This window comes from Salvelinus alpinus, chromosome 8 (assembly GCF_045679555.1).
Source record: "Salvelinus alpinus chromosome 8, SLU_Salpinus.1, whole genome shotgun sequence".
NCBI lineage: Eukaryota > Metazoa > Chordata > Actinopteri > Salmoniformes > Salmonidae > Salvelinus > Salvelinus alpinus.
The window spans coordinates 35,149,798-35,165,519 of record NC_092093.1 but is presented as its reverse complement, the minus strand read 5'-3'; the positions used below and the strand labels follow the sequence as shown (position 1 = coordinate 35,165,519).

Here is a 15,722-nt window from a genome sequence, read left to right as displayed (position 1 = left end):
CTCCTGGCTGTCCGTAATTTAAAAAAACAATAAAATGGTGCCATCTGGTATGCTTAATATAAGAAATTTGAAATGATTTATACTTTTACTTTTAATACCTAAGTATATTTGAGCAATTACATTTAGTTTTGATCCTTAAGTATATTTAAAACCAAATACTTTGACTTTTACACAAGTAGGATTTTACTGGGTGACTTTCACTTTTACTTGAGTAATTTTCTATTAAGGTATCTTTACTTTTACTCAAGTATGACCATTTGGTACTTTTCCCAACACTGTTCAGTGACTGATTTAGACCTGGGATGTGTGGGCAATTATCAGATCGAGCACAAAACCAGCAGGCTCCAGACCTCATAGGGTAAGAGTTGAATAACCCTGGAGAGTACTATAGAGCAGCCTGTATTGGATAGTTCCAGGTGTGAAAGGCCAAGAAAATGGAATTTGTTGAAGTGCTTCACATTCTTTATTCATTAGCCTTTCTCCCAATCCCCCTCACAAAAAATTTACACCATAAATCTAACTATGTAATCTTTACATGATTTCAACAAAAACAGTGCATATTAGAACTACATAAAAATCTTTCCAAGTCACTAATAAAGGCAAAATATAGGATAGGTGACCCATCTATCCACTATGAGCTACTAAAGAGTGCCAATTTATAATTCCTTTTTCAGTATAGTATAGTATTTTCAGTATAGTATCAGTCCTTCCTGAACATCTGAAGGCAGATGCTACTGTGGAAGAGAATGAGAGAGAGAAGAACATGCCCTGTACGTAGCATAACGGAGCATGTCGGCCCCAGTCATTCCATCTCTTCATTTACTTTAGTATCATTACATAAAAGGTACCTTTCAGATTGGCCTTTTTCAGCAACAAGGAAACAAAATAGACAGTGGAATGAACGCTACCAATTATTACAGGAAAGAGATTTGAATAATGCGGGAATAATGCGGAGGGCCTGCCCTAATGAATATCAACTAACCAATCGAATAGATAGAGAAAATATTTACATCAAATGTGTACAACAATTTATAAATAAATGTTATGTATGAATTAGAAAAATACACAAAACCCTAGTTCAATCAACTAAGTCTAGTTTAAAATGCCCCCCTATACAGTATTTGGTGAAAGAGCAGAAGATCAAAGGCAAAGCAATGAACAATTCAAGATGTACTTATCCCTGCAAATTCTACCAGAGTGATATCACTAATATATCCCCATTGCAATAGACCTATTAAAATATAAATTAAGACAATTGTCAAAAAATAAAGTTAAAAAAATAAATCCCATACTTATGAGTATCAACTAGCATCACCAGTTTGTAGTATCTTAAATAAATGAAGGCTTAAAACAGGGTTTGTAAGTCTTCAAAGAGCACCCTGATATTTTTGCTTTCAATTCATTGGTCTGTTCAATATCAGACAGCATATAAAGCGTACCCTGTACAACTCCATGAATACACCTGTAGTGTGAAAGACTAAACCCTCCCCCCGCAGACTGTAGTGTAGAGAGACTATACTGTAGTGTAGTTATATGTACCATGTATCTGTTCTGTATGGTACAATTATATCTGGTCCTAATTGTTCCGCAGAAGAAGGGGCTGAGAACACACACACAGTCTTGTACAGCTAACCTTGTGGGGGACACAATTCAGTCCCATTCAAAATCCTATTTTCCCTAACCTTAACCCAAAAACCTAACCTTAACCCTAGCACCTAACCCTTAATGTAATTCTAACCCTAACACTAATTCTAACCGTAACCCTAAACCCCATAGAAATAGCATTTGACTTCTGGTCCCCACAAGAACAGTTAAGCACGTCCACGTCATATACCCAACTCCTGACCCGCTCTCTGACAAACCAGCAACCTGTTTCCCAGACCTATTATGTACCAACAGTCCAGCAGAACAAAGATGTTCATAGAAGATACTACACATAGACCAAATCACGGCCCTGTGCCCCCCTGCGGCTCTCTTCCTGGTCTCCCTCCTCCTGTGCCGGGGCCTCAGAGTCTGCCTCGTCCCCATCAGATCCCTCCTCATACTCTATGCCAATGGGCTTGGGACAGCTGTAGGGGTGGCCGTTGTCGTCAAAGAAGCGGCGGAAGGTGAACTCGTAGAAGGCGTGCTCGGGGTGCTTGCCGTTCTTGAACCACCCATTGAGGGTGTCATTGTGTTTGCCCTCGGCTTCGTTATCGCTGCTCCACAGCTTGTCTGGGTCCACCGGGTCAAAGTTGGAGGTGTCTGTGCAGTGAGCGATGGTGGGTATGTAGGGGGCTGGCTGCATCTGCCGCAGGTCATTAGAGAAGTCGATGGTCTTGAAGAAGGGCTGCACCTTGATCTCGTCGGCACCGTTCTTGCCGAGGCGGTCCTCGGGGCCGCGGCACAGTTTAATGATGAGGTCCGATGCCTCTGGGCTCAGCTTGGCTTGAGGGGGGATGTGCAGTGTGGTCTGCCAGTTTATCACCTGTGTACGAGACAGAACCAGAGCGTTTAATATAGTGCAGAGGAAAACACCTGACAAACCAGGCCAACATGAGATATGCTCAGTTTGAACTGGTAAATTTACCTTGAGCTGTGTTTCCAGGGGTGTAGTTGTTAAGAAAGGAGGCTGCCCAACCAACATTTCATATAGAATGACACCAACACTCCACCAATCACACAGTTGGGTGTATCCTTGAACAGAGAGTTAACACAGTCACATGTCAGAGACAATAACATGGTGCACAAGAGAAAAATAATAACCTTTCATACAACATTACGCTTAAAACGTCACTCCTACACTAGTAATTCAAACATCACCAGTTATATTTTCAACTCCATAGCAGATTCAACTTTCTTTTACACAGGCTTACCTGTTCTGAGCAGCACCTCTGGAGCGATGTAGTTGGGTGTCCCCACCAGGGAGTGGGCCAGGCAGCGCTGGTGTTGCCTCGCCTTCCTCCTCTCCAGGGGCTTGAGTCGGTCTGCGCAGCGACAGTTAGCTGGGTCCTGCTCCCATTCCTTACTGAAGTCCATGCTGTCCTGCCGAACATGGTCTCCTACGGAGAGAGACGACACAAAGATTATCTTGGCTTTACTGACAATGAAGAGAGGGAAAACAGTGTTACCCCAAAGGCCAAAACATCCTCTTGGATTGAAGCAGTAACAAGCATCATAAGGCAGGGATCATACTAACCACTCTGGTAGTACTTCGAGTCATGCGTCCAACGGAAGCCGGTGCAGAGCCCAAAGTCGGTGAGCTTGATGTGTCCGTCCCGGTCTATGAGGATGTTGTCTGGCTTGATGTCGCGGTGGATGAATCCCATCTTGTGCACGCTCTCCACGGCGCAGGTGAGCTCAGCAATATAGAACTGAGCTAAGTCCTCTTTGAAGATGCCCAACCTGATCAGCAGACTCATCATGTCTCCTCCGGGGATGTAGTCCATCACAAAGTACAGGTTGTCCTTGTCCTGGAAGGAGTAGTAGAGCCGCACCACCCACTCATTATCAGCCTCAGCCAGAATGTCTCGCTCTGCCTTGACGTGGGCCACCTGGTTCCTGAGGAGAACGTCCTTTTTGCGCAGCGTCTTCATGGCGTACAGGGCTCCCGTGTCCTCCTTCCGGGCTAGACACACCTCTCCAAAGGCTCCGATGCCCAGGGTCTTGATCCTCTTGAACATGGACTTGTCCATCTTGGCCCGCTTCAGTCGGATGTAGTTGGACTCTTTCTGAGACAGCATCATGCGCATCTGCTCCTGGGCATCTCCTGACAACCCAACCTAAATAACAAAAGATGACAATTTACATTCAGGCCCGTCATGGAGATCTCCCCAAAAATTGTTTATTTAAGAGAGCACCACAGAATATTAATTAGGCACATAAAACAAAACAACCAAGATACATTAGCAAAGCAATGAATTCAACCCGGTAGAATGCAGGCCAAGGTAAGGTAACACAAAATAGTAACCATTAAAACATTGGAAAACATAGGTTAAAAGAAAACAACAAGATACACTATATGACCAAAGGTATGTGGACACCTGCTTGTCGAACATCTCATTCTAAAATCATGGGCATTGATATAGAGTTGGTCCCCCGTTTGCTTCTATAACAGCCTCCGCTCTTCTGGGAAGGCTTTCCACTAGATGTTGGAACATTGCTGCTTCCATTCAGCCACAAGAGCCTTAGTGAGGTCAGGCACTGATGTTGGGCGATTAGGCCTGGCTCGCAGTCGGCGTTCCAATTCAACCCAAAGGTGTTCTATTGGGTTGAGGTCAGGGCTCTGTGCAAGCCAGTCAAGTTCTTCCACACCGATCTTGACAAACTATTTCTGTATGGACCTCGCTTTGTGCACAGGGGCATTATCATGTTGAAACAGGAAAGGGCCTTCCTCAAACTGTTGCCACAAAGTTGCAAGCACAGAATCGTCTAAATGTCATTGTATGCTGTAGTGTTAAGATTTCCCTTCACTGGAACTAACGGGCCTAGCCCAAACCATGAAAAACAGCCTCAGACCAATATTCCTCCTCCACCAAACTTTACAGCTGGCACTATGCATTGGGGCAGGTAGCGTTCTCATGGCATCCGCCAAATCCAGATTTGTCTGTTGGACTGCCAAATGGTGAAGCATGATTCATCACTCCAGAGAACGCATTTCCACTGCTCCAGAGTCCAACGGCGGCAAGCTTTACACTACTCCAGCCGACGCTTGGGATTGCACATGGTGATCTAAGGCTTTTGTGCGGCTGCTCGGCATGGAAAACCATTTCATGAAGCTCGCGACGAACAGTTCTTGTGCTGACGTTGCTTCCAGAGGCAATTTGGAACTCGGTAGTGAGTGCTGCAACTGTGGACAGATGATTTGTATGCGTTACACGCTTTGTATGCGCTACACTCGGCGGTCCCGTTCTGTTAGCTTGTGTGGCCTACCACTTTGCGGCTGAGCTGTTGTTGCTCCTAGATGTTTCCACTTCACAATAACAGCACTTACAGTTGACGGGGGCAGCTCTAGCAGGGCAGAAATTTGACAAACGGACTTGTTGGAAAGGTGGCATCCTATGACAGTATCACATTGAAAGTCACTGAGCTCTTCAGTAAGGCTATTCTACTGCCAGTGTTTGTCTATAGAGATTGCATGGCCGTGTGCTCAATTTTATACACCTGTCAGCAACGGATGTGGCTGAAATAGCCGAATCCACTAATTTGAAGTGGTGTCCACATACTTTTGTGTATATAGTGTACAGCAGACGTTCTCAATAAGGCTGGTATTCTTGGCAAGCAAGGTGTTAATATATGCTGCAGCGGAGCACTAACATGGAAGTGGATGGACAGGCATGCCTCTCCCTAAGGAGTTGGTGTGTTGCTGTCAGTCAGCAGAGGGCTTCATGCTGTTCAATTAAAAAAATGGTCAGTCTTTCAACAGCGGCTTACTTGGTCACTGATCTGTGTGGACTATTCAGGTCACGGCATTGATAGAAGATACTTTTACCTTCTACATCAGCTGTTAGTGACAGCAAGTAGAGAACAGGAGAGAAAGAGAGACAGCTAAGCAGACAGAAAGAATAGAACATTAAAAAACAATGAACATACAGCTTGAACAGGAAAGAAATAATAAGAAAGAGGCAAATATTGGAATCTAAGTAAGACTGCGTGAGGACTTTCGAAATCCATTTCGGTGTAAATTTTGGCTTTTCAGTTAATAATTACCCTGTATTCCTGCGAATTGAATTGGACCAAATTCAGATTATACCATTGTTTAGACCAAATGTAACTCATAGGGACATTACACCATATCGGAATCGGACGATATTAGCTAAAAATGTCAACATCGGCCCGACGTCTAGTTTAACGCCGATGTGCATACTATATAACGTAGGTACATGACGCCACGTAAAATGTAGTGCTACACGTGCAACACAGCATTCCTACGTAGGCCACGTCTGCTGTGTGGATCGAGCAGTCAACAAGTTGAGCAGTCAAGCCAAATTTCATATACACAAATGTAAATTTACTAACAAAAAAACACATTTTCTTACCCTACAAAAAGAAATTGAACTGTATTTTAAGACTATTAAATACTCTACAAAAAAAAAAGCTGTTAGAATTGTAAGTGTATGTATGTCCCTTCAGGTCCGTGTAATTGTAATGTGATATTGTACCCCCTAGCTCGATTGTCCATTATATATACTTGTGTTCCCTTATGTACTTTCTGTATTGATTTGTTGTTAATAAAAATTAAAAATAAATATATATATATAAAAAGTTGAGCAGTCATTTGAAAGAGTAGGAAAATGTTAGCGAGACAACTCAAAGGCGAAATCCATTAACACCAAGATAATGTAATTCATTGCCTTTGACAAGCAACCGTTCTCTGTCGTGGGTGATGTTGGCTTTTGCCGAACACACTACCAAGTGTGCTATTTTTCAGATGATGCCCTACCGGAGTTACACAGTAAATGCGTTACTGCTATTAGCGTCACAACATACATACTATGGAACGCCGTTGGGTCATTGCGTGTCAAAAAAGATACAGTAGCACTGTCAAAGCTGTACAGAATAAGACTGCAAACAAGCAAACACCGGCCACAAACGATGTGTTTACAATACCGCGTTAGTAATAAAGCATCATTTGTTTGACCGAAACTTCTGAGGTAGCTAGCACCAATACAACCAGCCTGAAAACAATGACCAGTAGAAACTGCAGTCATTTTCATTATTCTTTGCAATGATTTATGAATCCTTGTGAGTAAGTATTAGCTAGGTTGCCACTTGATGTTCGCCTATTGATGAATTCATGAAAATAAATAGCTAACGTTATTCAGCAACTTAACCCGGTTTCCCAAAGCGAACGTTATAAGCAGCCAGCTAACTTCATCAGGCTAGTGAGGCTCGACAGCACCCGGTTATCTGTTGCGAAACTAGCCACAATAAGGATTAGGCACAATAGTGGAATTTGCAGTTTGCCTTAAAAATAAAAGTATGTAATTGACAGTGATGCAAATTAATACAAATAGTAGAATAACTTATTTTGAAGGCTAACCGCAAAATCCACTATTGTGGCTAACTTAACATAGATCACATCCGACCACCATTAATCAAATAAGAACTGTTTTATAAATTAGGATTATTTTAGATGACACCTATCTTAACTAGTTTACTATATCTACTGAAATAGATTGTTTTTGTGGAAGAACATAGCAAAACGACACTGTTTGCATCCATGAGCTAGCTAGCATTTGTTTATGACCAGCGCTGTAGGTGCACGAGACAACTTTACCAGCTTCATAGCATAGGTATCGATGAATCGTTGTGACATATGAAAGTGATAGTTATTACACATTGATTACACTATGTACAAAAAATTATGAAAGCGTTAAATTATTGTGACGTGTAGTCATATTCAGGTCAACAAGCTTATTTGACATGTCAAATAGTGTTAAATTGTATCTAGACACGCAAAGACCCAAACGGTTTTCCATAGAAATCCTGGTTGAGAATGAAACGACGTTACAAACGAAACAGCAAGTGAAAGAAATAGGTTTTGATTATGTTCTACCGGTAATGGGGACATACGTACAGTTGAAGTCTGAAGTTTACATACACCTTCGCCAAATACATTTAAACTCAGTTTTCACAATTCCAGACCTTAATCCTAGTAAAAATTCCCTGTTTTAGGTCAGTTAGTGTTAGTAAAACGTTTACTAGAGACAGGAGATCAAGTAGAGACATAGGACGAGGTGGATAATTATATAATAAGTCCGTTTATTCAGATGCAAAGATATCTTAGTAAATCGTGCAGCACGGTTCCTTCTGTCTGACTCGTATGGAATCGTCCTCTAAACAGTTCATACAGATTATATAGGCAACAAGCAAAGTAGGTTGATCTTGTAGTCTGGCCTTCCGATTGGTTGATCTGGGTCGTGGGTAGTCCTGTCCGGGCCTGATGTCGACATTCCATTGGCTTTTCACACAGTTCTTTGTCCTAGTCTCATCCCAAGGCATCCTGCATGTGCGTTTGTTTTCACAGGGCCCTATTCATGGGGGAGGGGTGTGTGTGTGTGGGTCTGACAAAGTAGTGGGGATGGGTGCATGTTGTGTCAAGTATAGCTTGTGCTGAGAAGTGTTAAAACAAGTTACCAGTATCCATTACAATTTCTTACATTAGGATCACCACTTTATTTTAAGAATGTGAAATGTCAGAATAAGAGTAGAGAATGATTTATTTCAGTTTTTATTTATTTCATCACATTCCCAGTGGGAACTTATTTCTTTCATACACTCAATTAGTATTTGGTAGCATTGCCTTTAAATTGTTTAACTTGGGCCAAACGTTTCAGGTAACCTTTCACAAGTGTACCTTGACTTTGTTGTCCTTAAGCCATTTTACCACAACTATGGAAGTATGCTTGGGGTCATTGTCCATTTGGAAGACCCATTTGCGACCAAGCTTTAACTTCCTGACTGATGTCTTGAGATGTTGCTTCAATATATCCACATAATTTTCCTTTCTCATGATGCCATCTATTTTGTGTGCACCAGTCCCTCCTGCAGCAAAGCACCCCCACAACATGATGCTGCCACCCCCGTGCTTCACGGTTGGGATGGTTTTCTTCGGCTTGCAAGCCCCCCCCTTTCCCCTCCAAACATAACAATGGTCATTATGACCACTATTTTTGTTTCATCAGACCAATCTTTGTCCCCATGTGCAGTTGCAAACCGTAATCTGGCTTTTTTTATGGTGGTTTTGGAGCCGTGGCTTCTTCCTTGCTGAGCGGCCTTTCAGGTTATGTCGATATAGGACTCATTTTACTGTGGATATAGATACTTTTGTACCTGTTTCCTCTAGGATCTTCACAAGGTCCTTTGCTGTTGTTCTGGGTTTGATTTGCACTTTTCGCACCAAAGTACATTCATCTCCAAAAGACAGAACACATCTCCTTCCTGAGAGGTATGACGGTTTCGTGGTCCCATGGTGTTTATACTTGTTTGTACAGATGAACGTGGTACCTTCAGGCATTTGGAAATTGCTCCCAGGGATGGGGCGGCAGGTAGCCTAGTGGTTAGAGCGTTGGACTAGTAACCGAAAGGTTGAAAGATCGAATCCCAGAGCTGACAAGGTAAAAGTCTGTCGTTCTGCCCTTGAACAAGGCAGTTAACCCGTCGTTCAAAATAAGAATTTGTTCTTAACCGACTTGCCTAGTTAAAAAGGTTAAACAAAATATATATGAGTTTGACAGTAGGCCTTGAAATACATCCACAGGTACACCGCCAATTGACTCAAATGATGTCAATTAGCCTATCAGAAGCGTCTAAAGCTATGACATAATTTTCTGGAATTTTCCAAGCTGTTTAGCTAAAGCTAAAGGCACAGTCAACTTAGTGTATGTAAACTTCTGACCCACTGGAATTGTGATACAGTGAATTCTAAGTGAAATAATCTGTCTGTAAACAATTGTTGGAAGAATTACTTGTGTCATGCACAAAGTAGATGTCCTAACCGACTTGCCAAAACTATAGTTTGTTAACAAGAAATTTGTGGAGTGGTTGAAAAACAAGTTTTAATGACTCCAACCTAAGTGTATGTAAACTTCCGACTTTAACTGTAAATGGCAACAAAATAACTTTTTGGTCAATGTGGTGTGTGTAACCTTTATTTAACTAGGCAAGTCAGTTAAAAACAAATACTTATTTACAATGACGGCCTACCCCGGACAACGCTGGGCCAATTGTGCGCTGCCCTATGGGACTCCCAATCACGGCCGGATGTGATACAGCCTGGATTTGAACCAGGGACTGTAGTGACGCCTCTTGCACTGAGATGCAGTGCCTTAGACCGCTGCGTCCATGTGTGTGTTAACTATTTAACTGTACTAGAATGCTTAAAAGGCCGCTTTAAAAAAAAATATCGGTATCGTTTTTTTTGGGGCAAGGAAAATATTGTTATTGGTCAACAATGTAATATCGGTGCATCACTAATTATAAGTAGTGCCTGTGGACTCACCCTCTGCATCTCACTCTCCAGCTGCTTCTTCCTATGGATCCTCATTTGGTGGTTCTTCAGGACGTTCTCAACGTGCTGCTCCATGAAGAACTTGAAGGCCTGGGGAGAGTAGAGTGGCACTCTGGGGTCTCCTCGCCGCTCCTCGTCTTTATTGTTCCGGCGCATAGGCACCGGAGACGTGGTGATCTGTTTATTCTCCTTATCTGTTCCCATGGCAGCAGAGTATGGGCCTTCTGGCCTGTCATTAGAGCTGCTGCTACACTCCTCTTCCTCTGCAGCCTCCTCTCTCCCAGTACTTGGCTTGTGCCCTGGATCATAGGCAGGGCAGGGTGCAGCAGGCTGCTGGAGGAGGTGTTTGGGGTATGGGGGTGGAGGACCCTGGTAACTGGGCACCTCTGCTTCTGTAATGGGTACATGGGGCATGGGCGCTGCTGGTAGCGGCTCCTGGTAGGTAGTGGGAGATGGAGAGGGTGGGGGATGGTGCATCCAGGGTGGGTGTGTGGGGGCCACAGCAGTGTGTAGTTCAGGCTTCTGCACACGCATACTCTTAACGGGCCTCAGGATGGGGGCCTGGGTGATGGCTGTCACTGTGGTGGCAGAGGGTTGGGAGCTGGCTGGGTGGCCCTGCCTGTTGCTCATCTGGTGGCTGTTGAAGGAGTTGGATCGGACAGGGATGCTGTGCTGCTGCCATGAGGGGGACATGTCCTGGTTGCTGCTACCTGGGGAGGACTGGGGCTGGCCGGGGGGGGCTTGGGACCAGGACTGAGGCCCGCCCATGTTGTACATGTCAAGGTTGTGACTGTTCCGGTTAGGCACCATCATGGACTGGGGGAGGTTACCATCGTTGACGTAGGATGGGGAGGAGGCAGGACCTCCGGCCTGCATCTGCTGAGCGGTTGGGCTTTGTCTGCTGCTCTGGTTCACTGGGTAAAGGGGAGGGGGTTGTCTGCTACCACCACTCTGGTGTCCCATGTAGTCTGGTTGAGGGGAGCCGTTCTGAGACCAGCCGGAGGGGAAGCTGAACTTGTTACCCCCAGAGCTCTGCATGATGATGGGCTGACGGCCCATGGGCACTGGGCTGATACCCCTCTGGTTCTGGGGGGCTGAGTAGCCATCGGGCCAGGCTCCTTGGGGAACGGGAGAGATCCGGGGAACCAGGTAATCCATGTTGCCAGAGAAGCGCTTTGTGGAGGGGTTACTGTCCCAGGAAGGTGGAGGTGGGGTTCCACCCCTATTTGGGGGAGGGGTGACACTGCGCACCTGAGGGGGTAGGGGAGGGTTGACCCATTGGTTGTTGCCAGGGTGGCCCTGTGGGAAGGCTGGGGGAGGCCCTCGTCCTGCCAGGTCACCCTGGGGTCCAGGGCTGTCTGAACGGTACACCATCCCCTCCACCCTCATGTGGCCATGTCTCTGAACCAGGGACTCCTTGGAACCCTTCCAGCTCTGCCTCCTCAGCACAGGCTGCTGGATATGAGAGGAAACTGCAACGATGGGAAGAAAAACTAGTTAAAAAGAAGCATATAGAGATTAATCATTATGTTTGCAGTAGATGTTACAGCTATATCAAAAGAGAGCAAACCCTTACCTTGTACATCATTCTCAATTCACTCCCTTCCCCCAAAGCAGTTGTTCAAGAGAATCTTGTTCCCTCAACGACAATCTATTGCATCTCCAGTGACAAATAGTCTAGCCCTAGATCCTGCAATAACAGTAGCCAAGTTCCTGTGAACAACCCTGGAAAAAGGAGAGGTTCGGTCACAAAGGACAGACACCTACCGGGGGCTTTCATGCCTGCATTGACGGGGCGGGCGGCGGCATCCACCATCTGCTCCCTCACAGGGTCCTGGTAGCTCATCTTACTAATGTACTCTATGGCTGCCTCCACACTGCGACTGTTGGTCTGCATCAGAGCACGGATCACCATTTCCTGCACATAATACATTTACTAGCTATTAATACCTGGGTTGCTCGAGGTACTGTTAGACGAACATCAGATGAAGTTAACAGGAACTACTCAACAACCGTCAAATACAATGTAATTCATACATGCTTTTTTTGTGTTTTTTTTTTTTTTAAGAACCAGACATCCCAGTAGCTTTTTAAATGACATACTGTTTCATTGAAAATATTTTATACTCCGCTTCAGTGCTGAATACAGGAGTCCTGTGACTGACTAGTTGAAAACATCTTTAGCATTAGGGCAATTCCACAGTAACAGAATCACTCAGATTTCACTTTTATGCCAATTACCAAACAAAAAATATTGATTGCAAAGTTAAACCATACAACTCTATGAACTACTTTAAACTATACAGAAATGCATACCTATGAATGTCATTCTCTTCATGGTGATGTATGCCGAATAGGTACACAAAAGGTAGAAACATTTCATTTCCTCCTTATTCTACACTGGCAATTGTTAGAATGAGCTCCGCACAGCACAGTAGAATTCAGTGCATTACAGTAGAGTACAGTAAATTACACTGTACTCGTGTGCACTACTATACAGTATTGTACTGACCTATACTCTACTGTACTAACGTTATGCTGTCCAAACTGGTGAAACAGACGTCTAGGATTGGCTCTGATTTGGACTGACTTTTCATCATCTATGGACATCCAGTGATGGTTGATGCTCAGTGGGTGAGAGGGCTGGTTACTAGGTATGTAATGATTCACAGATACGCATAGGTCCCGATTTAAATGTTTATAAGTGCATCGGTCCGCGGACGCCAAACCGATCCAAATGTAGCATGTGTCGGTCAGAAAATCTATTCAGACTTTAGAAATCAGTGGTTAAATATTTTTTGGGCCTCATACTAAATTCTTTCTACCTTCCGAAAATACCTAACTCTTTTGACAACTGATGCTTCCTCTCCTTCAGTGTCGAACTGCATGTAACTGTGTTGACAGCCATTGATCAACTACAAGATATTTTGCATGCCTAACCTCCAGTCAATATTGGTAGCCTAGTAAAACTGTGTGCTGACCAACGTGAGGTAGGCTGCCTGTTCCTGAACTTGCACATCTGTGCGGCACAAATGGCTTGCGTGACATCAAGCTTTATTAGTTGAGTGTCAACCTATGTAATTTGCAAAATTATTGTTGTCATCTATGCGCTGTTGAAAATGGTGCTTTACCTGACGAAAAGTAAGCTACCGGGGACAACTCTCATCTAACTATACCCGCGGAACAGGGCTTGCAATATTTTATTTAGATTGTTCAGGTTCACCATCAGCAATCATTTTGGTAGTTTTGCTTTAATCAATCAGTTTATATAGTGCCTTCAGAAAGTATTTTGTTACGTTTCAGCCTTATTCTAAAAATAAAAAGATCTTCAGCAATATACACACACACACACACACACACACACAATACCCCATTATGACAAAGAGAAAACAGGTTTTTAGAAATGGTTGCAAATGTATTAAAAATTAAAAACAGAAATACCTTATTTACATAAGTATTCAGACTATTTGCTTTGAGACTCGAAATTGAGCTCAGGTGCATCCTGTTTCCACTGACTGGGGCGAAGGTTCACCTTCCAACAGGACAAGGACCCTAAGCAAACAGCCAAGACAACGCAGGAGTGGCTTCGGGACAAGTCTCTGGATGTCCTTCAGTGGCCCAGCCAGAGCCCGGACATGAACCCGATTGAACATCTCTGGAGAGACCTGAAAATGGCTGTGCAGCAACGCTCCCCATCCAACCTGACAGAGCTTGAGAGGATCTGCAGAGAAGAATGGGAGAAACTCCCCAAATACAGGTGTGCCAAGCTTGTAGCGTTATACCCCAAAAGACTCATGGCTGTAATCACTGCCTAAGGTGCTTCAACAAAGTACTGTCTGAATACTTGTGTAAATGTTATTTCAGTTTTGATTTTTATTAATCTGCAAAAATGTATAAAAAAATAGTTTTTCCTTTGTCATTATGGGGTTTTGCGTGTTGATTGACGAGGGAAAAAATGATTTAATCAATTTTAGAATAAGGCTGTATAATGTAACAAAATGTGGAAAAAGTCAAGGGGTCTGAATACTTCCAGAAAGCACTGTACATGAATGCAGGGTAAAGAGACGAGGGATCAGAATAGATCATAATAAGAGTAAAATAAAGAACAGAGTAGCAGCAGCAAATGATAAGTGTAAAAGTGTGTGTGTGTCGGTATGAGTGTGTGGGCGAATGTAGTGTATGCGAGTGGGTTTTGTGTGGGAGTGTCAATGACGTGCGTGTAGTGTGTCAATCTAAATCTAGTGTCAAAATCACGTGACTCATGTCCACAACTTCGCTAGATACCTAGCTGAAGCACTGTTTCTACTTTTACATTATTTCCTCCATACCTCATCAAAGCCAGCAGAAAGCAGCTCCAGCAACATCTGTTTGTTAACCTCTGCAGTACGTCCAGAAGAGCTGGGCTCATTGGCATAAGGCATCAGGGACTTGCGAATCTCCTGCAAGGCTTTGTGGTAGGGGTTTCTGGGGTTGCTGCAGCGCCCTTGCTGCCTGGGGTCTTCAGGCGCCACTATTCCAGCACCCCCCATGTCTACCTTAGGGGGGTCAGAAGGCCGAGACATGTTCCGGAGACTCTCCCGAATTTCCTGCAGCATCTGGTGGCTGTTAACACTGTAGTTGCTAGCAGGGAAAGTCTTTGGTCGCATCTGTCGATATCCTTCGGGTTTCTCCCCTCTCTTCATGTAAGAACATGTAGGTTGACAGCCAAAGGGGACAACAAGGTAGCACACAGCAGTGGGTCACTGTCAGGGGCCAAGAAGAGCTTCAAGACTCGAATTACTTCACATCTGCATCGTGCTGAATACCTGGGGATGATAAAACACAGAACATATGAACATGGTGCAGCAAATGGGAATGAATTCAATCTCCCAGATATGAGCAGTGAAATGATCCAACAGATTGTCAATTAATATATTCAGAATATTCATTATGGAAGATAGTTTCGTTTTGTAGCTATTAGTTATAAGATACAACTTAAGTTACAACCTATCAACTCAACTAACGTTAGTTAGCAAACGTGACCATGAAAACAAATGGTGCTGGTAGCTAAGTTAGCCGGGTACCAAATATTGTAGTTAAAAGTACCGACTGTAGGATGTTATGTAATAAACATATGTAATCCAGCCAGCTACAAAGCTAAAAGGTAGTGATGACTAAAATGCTACATATTTAGTTAGGTTAGTTACTGACTCAAATTCATTTAAATAGCTAACCAGCTAGCCATCTACCAAAGCCAACTGCTGCTGGTTGTCCACGGCCTGTCCGCGTCGCAAAGCAACCACTAGCCAAGTCTGCTAGCATGCTAGCTAACAGGTTGTTGTCAATGAATTTACCTTCAGAAGCATTCTTATTTTTATAAAATCTCCAGACTTCAAATCAACACGAAAGTGCGATGAAATTAGTTAATCTACTGATTTAGACGAAGTTTGAAAGTGAATAATTTTACTGCTACTCCGTGTCCCAACTGTGGCTTGAATATTCCTGTCTTGACAGAGACAACTTCCCCGGATGTATAGGTTGTTTTTCCCATCGTCCCCTGCGATAGCACCTTTCCCCCCAACAAAAGCAGAGGCCTTTCCCTGGTGTTTCAGGTATTCTTACTCAAACATAAAACAAATACAATATATACATACAAAATGAAAACAAATGGATGTCAAAAAGTTTATATTCTATAAATGTTCTAATTAGACCTAAATGTGGTCCATATTATGGTTGTGTCATACTGTGTATA

At 43.6% G+C, this 15,722-nt stretch overlaps 1 protein-coding gene across 3 annotated transcripts; it reads right to left on the bottom strand.

Annotated features, from left to right (window-relative positions):
* Nucleotides 1-440: 440 nt before the first annotated feature.
* Nucleotides 441-15,558, bottom strand: LOC139583039 (serine/threonine-protein kinase LATS1-like). Of its 3 annotated transcripts, XM_071413715.1 has the most exons (8): nucleotides 15,325-15,558; nucleotides 14,320-14,796; nucleotides 11,759-11,909; nucleotides 9,983-11,463; nucleotides 3,179-3,761; nucleotides 2,856-3,041; nucleotides 2,570-2,676; nucleotides 441-2,467 (listed from the first exon to the last, which is right to left on the bottom strand). In XM_071413715.1, exons 2-8 carry the CDS (start codon nucleotides 14,671-14,673, stop codon nucleotides 1,931-1,933), a joined length of 3,399 nt encoding a protein of 1,132 aa, XP_071269816.1. In that variant the 5' UTR covers nucleotides 14,674-14,796; nucleotides 15,325-15,558; the 3' UTR covers nucleotides 441-1,930. The 3 variants fall into 3 exon arrangements, with proteins under 3 accessions (XP_071269816.1, XP_071269817.1, XP_071269818.1); XM_071413716.1 differs by lacking the exons at nucleotides 14,320-14,796; nucleotides 15,325-15,558 and adding an exon at nucleotides 13,433-13,590; XM_071413717.1 differs by lacking the exons at nucleotides 11,759-11,909; nucleotides 14,320-14,796; nucleotides 15,325-15,558 and adding an exon at nucleotides 11,568-11,715.
* Between the last annotated feature and the right edge of the window lie 164 nt (nucleotides 15,559-15,722).